Below are 16,036 nucleotides of genomic sequence, written 5' to 3' on the forward strand. Positions count from 1 at the left end.
AAGAGGTACACTCGTCATTGTATCCAAGAACATCGTGCAACTCTCTACTCTACTCTGTGTGTGTGTGTGTGTGTGTGTGTATGTGTGTGTGTGTGTGTGTGTGTGTATTATATGTCACGTTCACTCAGCTCCGTCAATCAAGCTCCAACGTGTTCTTTCTTCAGGTTATGAGGAGAATGGAGTCTACAAGTTGCGGTCTTCTTCTACCTTGACTTCCCTTCTTCTTACCTCACAAACTCAGTCCGAGCTTTGGCACGCTCGGTTTGGCCACCTCAATTATGATTACCTTCAAAAGGCATCTAAGGGACAACTTGTTTGAGGTTTGCCAAATATTGTGGTGAGCCAACAACCTTGTGTATCCTGCATCCGTGGGAAGCAAACTTGTGATGTTGTTACCAACAAGGCTTCAAGCGGTCTTCAACACCCTTGGAGCTTGTTTCTACCAATCTTTGTGGACCGATGAGAATGGAGCCCCTAAGAGAGAGCTTGTATTTCATGCTCATTGTGGATGATTATAGCAAGATGACATGGACTTATTTCTTGAAACTAATGTCAAAGGCTTTCTCCAACTTTAAGGATTGGTTGCTCTTTAAAAAGAACCAATCGGACCAAAAGCTGAAGACCTTATGATCGGATAAGGGCGGAGAATTTGTTTCTAATGAGTTTGCTTGTTTTTGTGCAAATCGTGGTATTCACCAAGAGTTTGCCAATACAAATACTCCTCAGGAGAATGGCATCTTGGAGCGCAAGAACCGCAGTGTGATCGAGATGGCCCATACCATGCTAGAGCATCGTCAAACACCTTGGTAGAACCACATGTAGAGCTGCGCGCAAGCTGAAAACACCAGCAGCTCATCCTTCTCTTCGTCAAGCAAAGAGCTAGCTGACAGCAGCAAGACCTTAGGCGGGGCGGCACCAGATGATGGTGGCTGAACTGAATCTATACGTAGAACCTTGCTCTAATACCAAATGTTGGAAAATAACGGCTAGCTATGGAGGAGAGGAAAGAGAGAGAATGAGAGTGTGTCGAAGCAAAAGAGTAGAGTGTACTTGCTGAGCTGAAAGAATGAGAATGAAAGGTACAAGATAGGTCTAAGATAGACCTAGCTCTAACTCAACTAAAGTTAACTGATGCTAACTCTAACTCTAAGAGTGGGGACACAGCTTATAACTTTAGTCATGTCTGTTGGAACTGGAAGGACACAGTTGAGAGAGTTTAAGATTGAGCAAGAGTGAGCGTATGAGTGTGACGGCTGGAGTGAGTGTGAGCAAAGTGAAAGTCCAAGACGATAAGAGTGTACCAACAATGTGTTGATACACAAAGAATAAAAAGTATTTATACTTAGGGCACGTAAAGGGTGCGTTCACATATACAGTGTGCGTGTACTTATATACACAGAGATCACCGGGCCTTTATATCCCAACGACCTCCCACTTAAAGATCCGTTATGAACCTCTAGCTAACCAACTCCCACTAGTCGAATGCAATGCTCGTGTTGAGCTCTGTTTAGACTTTTAGTGAGAACATCTGCAGGGTTATCTTGTGTTTTAATCTTGGTCAATGTGATTTGACCATCTTCCAGAATCTATCTGATGAAGTGATATCGCACATCTATATGCTTTGTGCGTGAATGATACATGGCATTCTTAGCCAAATACACAGCACTCTGGCTATCACATCCCAAAACTGCAGTACCCATAGACATGCCGAGATCATCTGCAAGTCTGCTCAACCATATAGCTTCCTTAGAAGCTTCAGTAGCTGATATGTATTCAGCTTCAGTGGTACTCAGTGCAACAATGTTTTGCAACCTGAAACACAAAGAAACAGCCCCACCAACAACTGTAAAGACATACCCGCTAGTGGACCTACGAGTGTCCAAGTCACCTGCCATGTCTACATCACAATAACCCTGCAAACTCAGTGCAAGTCACCTGCCATGTCTGCATCACAATAACCCTGCAGACTCAATCCAAGTCACCTGCCATGTCTGCATCACAATAACCCTGCAAACTCAGTGCAAACTCAATGCACCCTACCCATAGAAAATACTTTTTCTTTGTGTACCCTTAAGATATCGAAGAATACACTTGACAACCTCCCAATGTGCTTTGCCAAGATTTGACATAAACCTGCTAACAAATCCCACTGCATGAGCAATGTCTGGACGAGTAGCAACCATAGCATACATAAGAGAGCCACAAGCTGATGCATAAGACACTCCCTTCATAGCATTTGCTTCCACGTCATCTTTCGAGCTGTTGGCTTTGCTAAGCTTAAGATAAGGAGGTAAGGGTACTCCAAAAGGCTTAGCTTCAGCCATGTTAAATCTGTCCAGTACCTTTCCAATGTACTTTTCTTGAGATAAAAACAGTAATTTCTGCATTCTATCTCTACGAATCCTCATGCCCAAAATATGCTTTGCATTCCCCAATTCTTTCATGGAGAGAGCTGATTTCAGCTGATTTTTTAGAGCATCCAAGTTAGTCTTTCTTTTCCCAGCTAGTAACATATCATCCACATACAAAACAAGTATTATAAGACTGCCATCTGTATCCTTTTTCATGTACAAGCAATGATCTACATGGCTGCGTGTAAACTTATGAGATAGCATAAAAGTATTAAACTTTTTGTACCATTGCCGCCGTGCTTGCTTCAACCCATACAAGCTGCGTTTTAGCTTACACACCATCTGCTCTTTTCCAAGAACTACAAAGCCCTCGGGCTGTTTCATGTAGGTTTCCTCATCAATGTCACCATGCAAGAAAGCTATTTTTACATCCATTTGATACAGCTTTAAATCCAAAACAACAATAAGAGCAAAAAGCACACATAAAGTGGTCATCTTCACAACAACATCGTCAAGAATTGGGTCTACATCAAGAGGTATATTATTTTCAGCATTCACTTGCTGCTGTAAACCATTTTCAACATGCTATTCATGCTGTACAGCACCTTCATTTTCATTTTCAGCACCTGCATTTTCATAATTAGCAAGCGTGGTACAGCGCCTTGAGGCTCATTTTCTGAAGTTATGGGTGGCTGCAAACTCTGAAATTTCACCTTTTTCAGATCTTCATTAGAGGCTAAAGAGCCTTTCAGCAATTTTGCCTCATTAAACACAACATTACGGCTACGAATAATTTTCTTGGACTGAGGTAACCACACTCTATACCCAAATTCACCCTCATCACCATAGCCCATGAAAATGCCTTTGGTGGATTTTGGGTCAAGTTTGTTCCTCGGCTCATCCCTAACATGTACAAAAGCATCACAGCCAAATATACGTAAATGGTCGTATGAGGCCGATTTGTCAGACCAAACCTCCTCAAAGTGCCATTATTTAAGGACCTATTTGGAGAGCGGTTGCAAATGTGAACCACAGTTTTGAGTGCCTCTCCCCAAAATGCATGAGGGAGATTGGCAATGGACAGCATGCACCGCACTCTTTCACATAAAGTCATGTTATATCTTTCAACCACCCCATTTGAAGCAGGACTGTAAGGGGCTGTAAGCTCCCTCTTAATACCATGTAAGTCACAAAATGACTTGAATTCAGTCGATGTGAACTCACCCCCATTATTAGTTCTCAAGCATTTCAACTTTCTATCTATCTGAGTGGTCACAAATGCATGAAAAGTTTTAAAAACAGCAAACACTTCACTTTTCTTTTTCAACAAGTACACCCAAATCTTCTTGAAACAATCATCAATAAAGGAGATAGAATATACAGCACCACCCAATGATTTCACGGGCATACTACGTACATCAGAATGCACTAAGTCCAAGACATTGGACTTACAAGAGACACCAGAGTAAAAGGAATTTTTTATTTGCTTTCCAAATTGACACTCATTAAAAAATCAAGTTTAGAGCCTTTTTCATCAACCCTCTTCAGAGAGGTAAGAACATCAAGTCCTTTTTGGCTCATATGGCCTAATCTCTTATGCCATAACTCCAAGTGGCTGCAAATTTCAGCAACTGCAAGAAACTTGCCATTCAAGGCTTTACAATGCAAACAATACAATGTGCCCTTCTTGGTTCCTTTTGCAATCAGCATGGAACCCTTTTTTACTTTCCACAAACCACCACCAAACAGTGTGGTGTAGCCATGCAAGTCAAGCTGACCAACAGATAGTAAACTCTTTTTAATGCCAGGCACATATCTGACATCTTTCAACACAAGCTCTTAACCATTGTCTAAAGACAAGTGTACGGGGCCAATCCCATCAATGTTGCAAGCATGGTTATTTCCAAGGTACACCTTTCCATAACTGCCTACATTGAACATAGCAAAACACTCCAAGCAAGGAGTTACATGGAAAGAGGCACCAGAGTCTACAATCCAAGTCTGAGTGACACCATCATCAACTGACAAGAGTGCATCAACCACATCAACCTTGGTAATCTGCATATCCTGCATGTGACATACAAGGGCATCATAATCAACTGTATATAAAACATCAGCCTCTGTATCTGAAAGCTCCTCTATGACCACACTAGAGGCCACATTGGCCTTTTCTTTGCCTTTGGATGTCTCCAATGCATCTGTCTTTTCTTCCTTCTTTTTATCTCCTGCAATTCTTATTTCTCTCTTGTTCCTTCTTGTAGTACCTGCAATCACGTTTCTTGTGGCCCTTCCGACCACAATGATAGCAAATAATGTCACTCTTATCCTTTCCTTTGCTCTTGCTCCTGTTTCTCTGCCGCGCATATGCATTTTTCTTTTCAGCCCTGCCTCTTATATTATAAGTTGAGTTGATGCCTTCTCCACTAGAGATACATCTAATTTCTTCATTCAAGATAGAACCCCTCACCCCATCATATGAGAGATTGGGGTTATTACTGAGTGAAACCACCAAGGTTTCCCACGAGTCCGACAATGTCATGATCAAAAAGATCCCCCTCAACTTATCATCAAAGTCCAAGTTTGCATCTTTGAGCTGATTTAGAATCCCTATAAATGCACTCAAGTGCTCAGCTGCAGGCTTTGACTCATCCTGCAGGCTTTGACTCATCCAGTCGCATATTCACCAACTTGCGCATTAAATGCACCTGATTAACAGGTGTGGTGATCTCATAAGTAGTCTTCAGTTTCTCCCATATTGCATAACCTATGTCTAAACCCTTAATGTCTGTCAGAATGTCATCAGTGACACCCATCTTTATGTAAGCCACAGCCTTTTTATTCACTCTGGCCCAATCTGCATCGAACATTAGTGCGGGTTTATCTTCCTACAAAGCATCCTCACAATCCTTCATGAACAAAATGCCCTGCATACGGTCTTTCCAAAGGTCAAAGCCATGACCATCAAACCATTTGATCTCCATCAAACTCTTGATGTCTGAACTCGAAGAAGTTGCAGCCATTTTATCACGAACACAAGAGTAAATGCACTAATCTGCGGAAGCACAAGCTGAACCAGCAAAATACCCTGTTGTTTTTCCTCAACCAGAAATAAATCTCTACTGTTTATACATTAACCAACCACTGCACGGGAAAAAGATGCAGAATTTACCAAAATTCTCAGCAAATCCCCAAAATTTCGAGTCCAAAATTGCATGATGAGGTCACCGCTCGCAATGTCTGCAATTTCTAACTCAAAAGTCACTGACAGGCATGAATGATGCCAAATCTAGGAAAAGCCCCAAATCCTATGGCCAGATTTGCACAGATTTTGAAACTGTGCCTCTGGTGTGTGAACTTCTGCCAAGGAGGGATTCAAGAAAAGTTTTTTTTTTTTAAAGTCTGGGATTTACGAAATGACCAAGCGGCGGGGGGGCGGGCTGGCACTCGTTACGCACTCACCACGGCACAGAAAGGTAACACAATATATAAGCTCAAGGTATACTCTTGTATTATTCAATCCAAAAAGCGGGACAACATAGACACATCCCAGGACTACACCCTCGTGACGCCGCACATAAGAGGGTTCACCACTGGGTATAGGGAATCACACGTAGAGTGGAAACAAGGCAAGGCTTTGAGTCACTACTACTTCCTATATAGGTGCATTCGGTAGCAACAGAATGGTATAGCTACAAAGCCCTTACACTCACCCTCGCTTATTGGATTGCTGTCCTCAGCAATCTAAGGGTAGAGTTTGTTATTTGACTCATCCGGGGTCTTAACACAGCTTTTCCTAGCAAGCTGGTCAGTGTCTACCGGTCTAAGGGGACCGCGGGGTCTTAACACAGTCTATACTATCAAACTGGCCAGCGTCTGCCGCACTAGGACTTGGGGGTCTTAACACAGCCTTTTCTAGCAAGCTGGTCAGTGTCTGCCCATCTAGACTGGAAAATTGGGGCTTTGTTTTTGGAGTTATTTGATGATTGGTACCATGCGGGTCCACTCTCGACTCGATTACATTTGAGGAGTGGAGGCAGGTTGGGGTCTATGATTGAGAACCACATTGTTTTTGGTTTTCTGGAAAGGCTCAAGGGTCGTTGGAAGGGGCAAGGGGGTTCTCCTCGAGCCAAAGGACGAAGGCATCCTTTCTGCGTTCGCGGGCCTCCGCTTCTGGGATCCAAGTGGCCTCCTTGAGTGGACACCCGCGCCACTTGGTGAGGTATTCAGGGAAGCCTCTTTGTTCCCGACGTCGGAGGAATGCTTCTACTTCGAAGGGACCGTTAGAATGGAGCATTGGTACGCGCCGTCCCCATTGGTTGTCGGGATAGAACCTGCGCAGAAGACGAGCATGAAACCCATTATGAACACAAATACTGTCTAACAAGTCCAGTTTGTAGGTGACTTCGTTCAACACTTGAGTGATTCGGTAGGGTCCATAGTAGCAATGATTGAACTTGGGGGTCATGTTTTTGGGAAGTGACATATTCTTAGAGCTAACTAGGACCATGTCTCCTTTGGCGAATAGTACAGACTTTCTCTTATTGTTTGCTTGCTCGGTCATGGTGATCTTGCTCTGCTCGAGGCTTTGCTTAGCTGCTATATTTCGGTCTCTCCATTTCTTCAGGAATTCTTTTGCATTTTGATCCTCCGCTTTGGCCGCTCCGGATGCTAAGGCCAGTGGAGTAATGACTTCTTTTCCTGTGGCTAACTCAAAGGGGGTGTACCCCGTTGCCGGGTGGATGGAGCTATTATAGTGGAATTCCAAGACATCAAGGTACAAGGCCCAATCTTTCTGGTCCACTCGGGCATAGCTCCGAAGATAGTCTTCGATGCCTTGGTTGACTCGTTCTGTCTATCCATTTATCTCCGGGTGGAAGGATGATGAGAATCTCAATTGTGTTTCCAGGGTCTTGAAAAGTTCCTTCCACATGTCGCTCATAAATCTTCCATCTCTATCTGATACAATGGCCAGTGGTAAGCCATGAAGTTTGAATACATGTGTGAAGAAGAGGCGTGCTACCTCCTTGGCATTTAGTGGTGGTTTGGTCGGGATAAAGTGGGCCTATTTGGAAAAATAGTCCACCACTACAAAGATGATTGTGTACCCATGGGACTCAGGTAATTCCACAATGAAGTCCATGCTGATGACGTCCCATGGGCAGTTGGGTACCGGTAATGGTTGTAGCAGTCCTGCTGGTCTTGATCGTGGTGCTTTGACCAGTTGGCAAGTGGGGCAAGTTTTGATGTAGTCTATTACTTCTTCCTTCATATTCGGCCAAAAGAATTGCTTCCTAAGGGCCTCCAAGGTTTTGCTTTGCCCTTTGTGGCCTCCAATTTTGCCATCATGTATCTCATGCAGGATGAGTTTCTTCAACTCCAAATTGTTGGGGATATACAATCTCTTGCCTAAAAATAGGATACCCTCCTCTAAGGTGTGCATTCCATGTGGGGTCTTCTCTACTTCCACATCTCTGATTATCTTGTGCATTTCTTGGTCTTGCTCTAGGGCCTCTTTGACTAGTTCTATGAAGTTGCTACTGACCACACTGACAGCTTTCAAGTCAGCTTTCCGGCTCAAGGCATCTGCTATCTTGTTAGTGGAGCCGGGCTTGTGGTTAATCTCCAGATCGCATTCTGCTAGGAAGTCTAGCCAACGGGCTTGCTTTGCCGATAACTTGGGTTGAGATTGGAAGTATTTGAGGGAGATATTATCGGTGAAAACTATTGTATGCTTTTCTTGAGCGTAGTGCTTCCATTTTCTAAGGCAGTGGATGACTGCCAACATTTCCTTCTCATGTGTGCTCCACCTTGTTTTAGCATCGGTAAATTTCTTTGACTCATAAGCAATGGGGTGACCTTCCACTTTCTTAGGATCCACTTTGATTCCATCTGCTCCTACAATAAAGCCTAAGAACTCCAACTCTTTCACTGCGAACTCACATTTTTCAAGCTTGGCATATAACTGATGCTGCTGTAGTTTCTCAAAAACTCGGCGTAAGTGTTGCTTGTACTCTTCTAAGGTTTTACTGTAGACTAGGAGGTCATCTATATAGATAATGACAAAGATATCTATCTCCGGTCTAAAGACTCCATCCATGAGGCCACAAAATATGCCTGGCCCATTGCTTAGGCCGAATCCTAATACTAACCACTCAAAACTACCATATCGGACGCGGAAGGCTGTTTTTGGGATATCTTCTTCGGCTATGCGGATTTGGTGGTATCCTGATCTAAGATCAATACAGCTAAAGTACTTGGCTCTGTGCAATCTAAGAGGTCTTCCACTAGGAGCATGGGATATTTGTTTTTTATGGTGATTTTGTTAAGGACCCTATAATCTACACAGAGTCTAAGTCCCCCATCCTTCTTCTTTACAAATAACATTGGGGCACCAAAGGAGGATTTGCTAGGGCGAATGAACCCTTGTTCTTCTAGTTCATGTAGTTGCTTCTTCAATTCTATGAGCTCGGTGTGGTTCATGCGATAGGGAGCTCGGGCCAGTGGGGCAGACCCTAGGATCAGCTCAATTTTGTGATCCACATCTCGCCTGGGTGGTAGACCCTTGGGTAGCTCGGCTGGCATTACATCTTTGAATTCTTCAAGTATTTCTGCCACCTCTGTGTTCCTGCTCTATTGTCTGGGTTTCTTGAAATTTTCTTCTTCTTCAATTGGTCGGATCATACACAGATAGACCATATCTCCTTGTTTGACTGATTTTTCAACCTGCTTGGCACTGCATGTCATGATACATGGCCTGATAACGGTCCCTTGGACCGGTGCATTTTGGGTCTGGCCCTTTGGTTGGGTTGTAGTTGGCTTCACTGTTTGGCATGATACTCCTAGCTTATTCTCCTTCATTTGCACCTTGATTGGGGTCCTGCCAGACAGTTGCATTCTTTCACATGGTACTCTGACACCTTCTCCTTGCATATCTAGCATCATTTCATTTACACCTTTACCAAACATTGCAATGACATAATTGTCATAGAATTCCAAGCCCAATATCACTTCAAAATCATCCATGGGGATTACTAAGAAGTTGAGTTTTGCTTTCCACTTGTCGGCTTCTACTTGGACTGCAAAGACTTGTTTCACTTCCTTGGCTTCTCCTTATGCAAATGTTACTGTTAATTCTTCTGGGACCTTCGATAGTTTTAATCCATGTTTTGCTACACATCCTGGTGTCATGAAGTTGTGTGTTGCTCCTGTGTCCACCATGATAGGTTGGTTTCCTTCGCCCACTCGGCCTTTGATGTATAGATGGTGAACTGCCGCTACTCTAGTTGCCATGCATTGGGGTTGGGCGCTAACTGTCCCTACCCTTGGGTGGTCCATGCTTTCCTCACTTCCATTTGGGATTTCTTGGATGCGCGGTGGTTGTGGTTCTTCTCCATATGCGCTAGTCGCATTCACCCTTGATCCACTTGATGAAGCTGTATCTTCTATTGGGCATTTGTTTTGGTAGTGTGGACCCCCGCATCTGAAGCATCTGATTCCAACGAACGAGCCTGGGGGTCTCCATCATGATGTATTTGATCCTGCGGGCCCATACGATGTGCTAGGGGTTGGCCTGTAGTGATTGTTTCCCCATCTTCCTGCTACAAAAATAGTCCTCCACAACCCATACTACTTACTACACGACAAAACCCCTTTGACATTCCATAAAGCAAGTTTCATGATAAGCAAAGATGGAAAGAACTACTAGATAACCGCTTTTCCTTTTACATCCACAAATTTAGCAACCTAAAATCTCTCCATTTTACTACCAATGACATGCACAAGATCTGCCCTTTGCAATCCAACAAGTGAAGCGCAACGAGGAAACTGATACTATTGAACATAGACTGCATCTTGAGAGGGTAACAATTTGCCACATGCATCAAACCTCAAAGTAGAATTTGAGGCACCTTTACCAACCACTACAATAGCAGGCACACAAGATGATTGAGGTTGAGGTTTAGAGTAAAATCCTTTACCCCTTTGTTGAAAGGTTTATGTGATATTATCAAAGGCCAAATGTGCAAGAATCGAACAAGCTTCCTGGCGAGTATAGCGTTTAACCATAGAAACCCAAGGAGCATCATTAGAGGCCTCTGACCCTAACTGGCGAGGCACAACTCACCAACAAGCCTAGCTCAAGGGGAATCTATATTAGCAAATCCATGCAAATCAGGATGCGTAGAGAAAGGAACAGATTGTTGCGACATAGCTTGGGATTCACTCTCCTGCATATCCACCTCAAGATCCAATCCACCTTGCAAAACATATAGAGAATGATCACATTCAGAGACAAAATGGCCCAACTAGCCACATTTGAAACAATGACTTGCAAAAGTTCCCCATTTTAGCTCAAAAACCAATGTATGCAACCCTGTTGCCTCAAAGCAAATTTTTTTAGGTGAGGGTTTTTTGTCTCCCAAAGCATACAAGCTCTATTCCTATTCCAAGAGGCCAAGTGGGGCTCCACCAAGACTTGACCAAGAGATCTCAATACAAGTAGAAGAAGCCAACATAGGTGAGAAGAGAAATCAACCACTTCCACCCAAATCAGGAATACCTATCTGAGAATATCCTAAAACTCCTCCACGGGTCTCCATGGAACGGCATGAACCAATTGACCATAGAAACAGTAGGATACATTGCATTATCCTTGCGCAAGGATCCGAAGAACAAAAGAGATTCTCAAAAAAAACCCTAGGGCCATCATAAATCTCCTCTACAAAAGGAGCATGCACTTGCTTTAAAGTATCAATTTGGAATGACTCGTCATTTAATAGCATTGATTGCAGCCATACCCTAATATGGGGAATCAAAGGAGTCCTCGTAAAATAAAAGATGGTTACCCTCTCACAGAAGGCAACAATCTGTTGCAATACTATTTTTGTCCCCATAACAACCACCACGAGATCACCTTCTGGTAAAGATCTCTCTCTCTCTCTCTCTCTCTCTCTCTCTCTCTCTCTCTCTCTCTCTCATATGGAGCTACATCCACCATAGTTGCTTCACTCATAGTCGCGCCACCCAATAATGGTATCACAACCACATTACAAGCAACAGCCATCTTCAGCTCAACCAATGTTAGCTATGTGTTGTCTCCACAACCACCACGTCATCAACAATAAACATGGTGTGCCAGCTTGAACTACCACCAATTGCAACTACCCCATGCTTCCTGTTGCCAACTCCATTAATGTGTACTGCCTACCACCAAACAGCCCTACAAACGCCCTGTAGGACTACTATCAACATTGTCCAAGATTGCTCTCCCACTACCAAGTAAGTGCTACCCTATCCGAGCTTAGCAAGTTGCTTGATCCTCATTACAGCACAAATAAGCCAACTTTACCCACTACCAATGACCCAGAAAAAGCACCGCCACCAATTCCACCTACTATCTTCCACTAGCTGCACCCACTTCATTGTAGCCAACACCGCAACACTGCCAACCTAGCAGCCCTTTGCAACAACTAAGCCATCCATGCCCAACTATCTACCTACTAGTACCGTCATGTTCTGCAATGTTGCATACTTTGCAACTATCTCCACCTCTCTACTACCTCTATCAACGATATGTCCCTAATTGCCAACTGTCACAACCACATTGTTTTGCTCCTAACCTCACATTCATTCTTCTTCACACAAAATGTCATTCTCCATTGCCATGTTAAAGTATGGAATCGCCATTAAAATTTTCTCAAACATTGCCTTCTCAACTTGGATCTAGGTTATTCTTATAAGGGAAGACCCATGGAGGGCACTCTCCACCAACAAAGGGCGATCCCAAACCCCATCAAGACTCATTAAAGAAAAATGAGAGTGTGTTTACCATCATCAACCTTGGCCTCCTGAACGACCTTATTCATCATCTTCATCTTAGTAAGATGGCCAAAGAAGTATGGAAAGATATTGATACTACTTTGAGAGGCAATATAAATTTTCAAATTATTTTGAAAGTGCAACTTTATAGCCTTTCCCATATCCATTGGACTCCCTTACATTTCAATGGCCTTGAACTTCTCTTTGAACAACTCATTGTTGAGATACCAAAGTCATTAATTTCATTGATTTCTTATTTTGGTTTCCATTTACAATTTCAAAAAAGGCTTTATGCATATCATGGCGCCACCCTAGACAATTTAATGATTTATGTGCCTATAAATGGGACATACCCACACCTCTCTCTCTCATTCTTCAATCAATCTCTCTTCACCGACTACTACTAATGACCTTCACCTCTCCAACACCTAGTGATGCTTCTTGCAAGAGTGGCTTGTGTGCTGCATTCTAGAGCTGATCTATTGCTGCCTTGATTCAATTGGCTGATGCCCAACCTATTACCCTATCAAAGGAGCTATACGACTTGCATTTCCAACCTAGTGACCTATTCTTCAACATTTCATTGATGTGTTTCTAGTTTCTCTCCTCCTTGGACTTGTATAGCAAATCATCTTCATCGTTACTCTGTGTTTTCAGAGCCCTACTGCCACCCCGCCACCCAAGTGACACTTCCCAACCATCAACCACTTATGAAGGCTGCATTTGCAACAGATTCAAGCCGTCTACAACAAGTTAAACCCTCTTTATTAGCCATGCATCAAATACCTACGTTTTTGTGTTTTCTTCACTCCTAAAGGGTTATCCAACAAACACCTTGGCAACAGCCATCATCCTAGAGTGATTTCAACATATCATTCATCTCCAACACCACCTAAGGACTACGTTTTCCTCCCTCTACTAGTTTCCTTTATCTTCCAATGTCTACTCCAATATTCCACTACCCAAAAGATTGTGTTTTGCTCCCTCCATATATCAAGAAAAGTGACAAGATTGTACACTCATACCATATCAAAGAGATAGTAGGGTTCCCAAGGAGAAACACAACAATGTGTATGAAAACACCAAGAAATAAAAACTCGCTACCCAAAGGACTGTGTTTTGCTTCCTCCATATATCAAGAAAAGTAACGAGATCGTACACTCGTACCATATCAAAGAGACATTAGGATTCCCTCAAAGAAACACACAGTGTACAAAAAATTTCCTCAATATGTCAAGAAAAGTGACAATAGTAGGATTTCCAAGAAGAAACACAAAGTGTACAAAAAACACCAAGAAATAAAAACTCACTATCCAAAGGACTCTGTTTTGCTCCCTCCATATGTCAAGAAAAGTGATAAGATTGTACACACTCATACCTTATCAAAGAGACAATAATATTCTCGAGGAGAAACATTGAGTGTATGAAAAACACCAAGAAATAATAACTCAAAAATTCAAAATAACAAGGAGATGAATGATGAACATTGAATCATATTGAATAAATCAAGCTGATACAATGGAGCAAAAGCTCGAAGATGGCTGCACTGTCCTAGTTGAGCAAATGACAGTGAAAATCTGCATAGTGAAGGGAGCGAACACAATCCTCCAAGTGGTGGGTTATTAAAGTTGATGCTAAAAGATGAAGGACAACAATATAGGGAGTAAAATGCAATCCTTGAGAGTGAAGAAAACACAAAAACGCAGGTATTTGATGTAGGGTTGATAAAGAGGGTGTAACCTATTGTAAGTAGACTAAATCTATTGAAAATAAAACCTTCGTAAAGTAGCTAATGGCTAGGAACTATCGCTTGGGTGTTGGGATGGCAATAGGAGTTGGAAACACAATAATGATGAAGATGATGTGTTGTATAAGTCCAAGGAGGAGTGAAACTAGCAAGCATAGCACTAGTGATGATGAAGAACAGACTGCCATGTTGATACAGCAATCTCAAGTGTCTAGAGATGATGGTGATGTGAAGAAGACCTCCAAAAGATGTGAATGATCCGTTAAACAACAACACGAACTAAGATATCCACCGAGATAGGGGTGTAGTGGAGTATGGATGAACGGATGGATAACCATGCCCTATTTATAAGCACATTAGTCATTAAACTCTCTCGGGTGGCGCCCCAACTCTCTTGGGTGTAGCGTATTGTAAACAACTTGAATCTATTGCAAATGAAGCCTTCATAAAGTGGGTGATGGCTAGGAACTATCATTTGGGTGTCGGAGTGGCAGGATGAGCTGGAAACACACAATAATGATGAAGATAATCTATTGTACCAATCCAAGGAGCAATGAAACCAGCAAATGCAGGAGTAGGGGTAGAGAAGAACAAGCTGCCAAGCTGAAAACACAGCAATCTGAATTGTCTAGAACTCATGGCAATGTGAAGAGGGCCTCCAAAAGGTGTCACGAGGATGAATTCAACAACGCCACGAACTAAGATATCCACCAAGGTAGGGTTGTGAACGACAATGGCAAGAGGGTTGAGGCTGAAGGTGTGATGGGGAAATGATGAACAATGAATGAAAGAGTAAGTGTAGGGTGTAGTGGAGTATGTATGAATGGATGGATGCATCCTCTATTTCTAGGCACATGAGCCATTGAACTCTCAGTGGTGCCGGACACTAATTAATGATACAAATAAAGTCTTTTTGGGGCTGTAACTGGAAACCAAAATAAGAATTAAGATAATGAAATGAGCTTAATGAATGTGTTTCTCAACACCCCCCTCTCTCATGTGGCACCCCTGCTCTCTCGGTGGTGGTGGACACTAATTAATGTTACAAATAAAGCCTTTTTGGGGTTGTAAATGGAAACCAAAATAAAAATTAAGATAATGAAATGAACTTAACAAATGGGTTTCTCAACACCCCCTCTCAATCCCAAAAAGGAGCCATAAGAAGTGTACAAAGAGAAAGAAGAAGATCCACCTTGAAACCCCTCTAATCCATCTATAACGGAACCTGCAGTGAAGAACAGGTAGACATAATGAGCTAATAGTCCCCAAAACTTAACCTGGGGAGCGAAGCCACAAGCTGCAGACTGAGCTAATACTACCCAAAACTCCACCTGGGGAGAGAAGCCACAAGCTGCAGGACTCCGAGCTAGAAGAAATACAAAGGCCTAGCCACCAAGTCATGGTTGAGACATCCAAAGCCTCAAACTAGGAAGAACCTTTATATCCTGGGTATCAATGGGTGAGATTGAAATGCATCAGCTGATACAAATCGAAGGAGAAAAACGGTCCGTCCTCACAAAAACAACTTTCTTTCACATGCAGGTGAACGCGATGGAGTTAATCATCACTCAGGCTTGGAAATTAATTCCACATATCACGGTCTCGCGAAGCAAATTAGGCGCAAAGGACAATTTCCAAGTCAAGATTTCTCTCAGGACTGCACTGCATAACAAAAGGATAGACAATACGATCGCCTGCGAGCACTGTGGCTGCGCAAGCAAGAAAAAGGAAGCCTTATCTAAAGAGACCGATAGCTTACCCGCCTGCGCCCAAAAGGAGGGGGAGGGGAATGCGGCGATGGCGACGATACATGGCTTGTCAGCACTGCTCGAACAAAAACCTAGATTTAGTGTAATCTCAGCTTTAAATTTCGAAATTTGCCTCTAAAACTAAAAAAAGTCAAAAGATGAGCACACTTTGGAAATTTTGAATAACCTTGTCTTATCTCGTCTACATATTAACCAAAGGTTAGGCTAGGTTTGGTATCCCAAACCAAGGATATTGTCCCCCAAGCAATGTGAAGTAACAAGAAAAAAAAACATATAAAAAAGAAATGAGAAAATAAAATAAACAAAATGAGCAAATGGTTGTTTCAAAAAAAGATGTTGATCATCTTTACTAT

At 42.7% G+C, this 16,036-nt stretch overlaps 1 protein-coding gene across 4 annotated transcripts in view; it reads right to left on the reverse strand.

The window, feature by feature from the left end:
• The window catches only part of LOC148015975 (uncharacterized), a 34,676-nt gene extending 18,863 nt beyond the window's left edge, over positions 1 to 15,813 (reverse strand). For 2 of the 4 annotated variants that reach the window (XM_087664021.1, XM_087664019.1), the window contains exons 1-3: positions 15,674 to 15,789; positions 15,245 to 15,359; positions 15,107 to 15,139 (exon numbers count right to left, since the gene is read on the reverse strand). In XM_087664021.1, the coding sequence (XP_087520147.1) occupies positions 15,107 to 15,139; positions 15,245 to 15,315 (104 nt within the window). In that variant the 5' untranslated portion in view covers positions 15,316 to 15,359; positions 15,674 to 15,789. Of the gene's footprint in view, positions 1 to 15,106; positions 15,140 to 15,244; positions 15,360 to 15,673 lie in introns of all 4 variants that reach the window. The other 2 variants (XM_087664020.1, XM_087664022.1) reach the window with 2 other exon arrangements.
• Between the last annotated feature and the right edge of the window lie 223 nt (positions 15,814 to 16,036).

The sequence above is a fragment of the Lygodium microphyllum genome, chromosome 23 (genome assembly GCF_053477565.2).
Source record: "Lygodium microphyllum isolate KBCC chromosome 23, Lygodium_microphyllum_v1.1.10, whole genome shotgun sequence".
Lineage (NCBI taxonomy): Eukaryota > Viridiplantae > Streptophyta > Polypodiopsida > Schizaeales > Lygodiaceae > Lygodium > Lygodium microphyllum.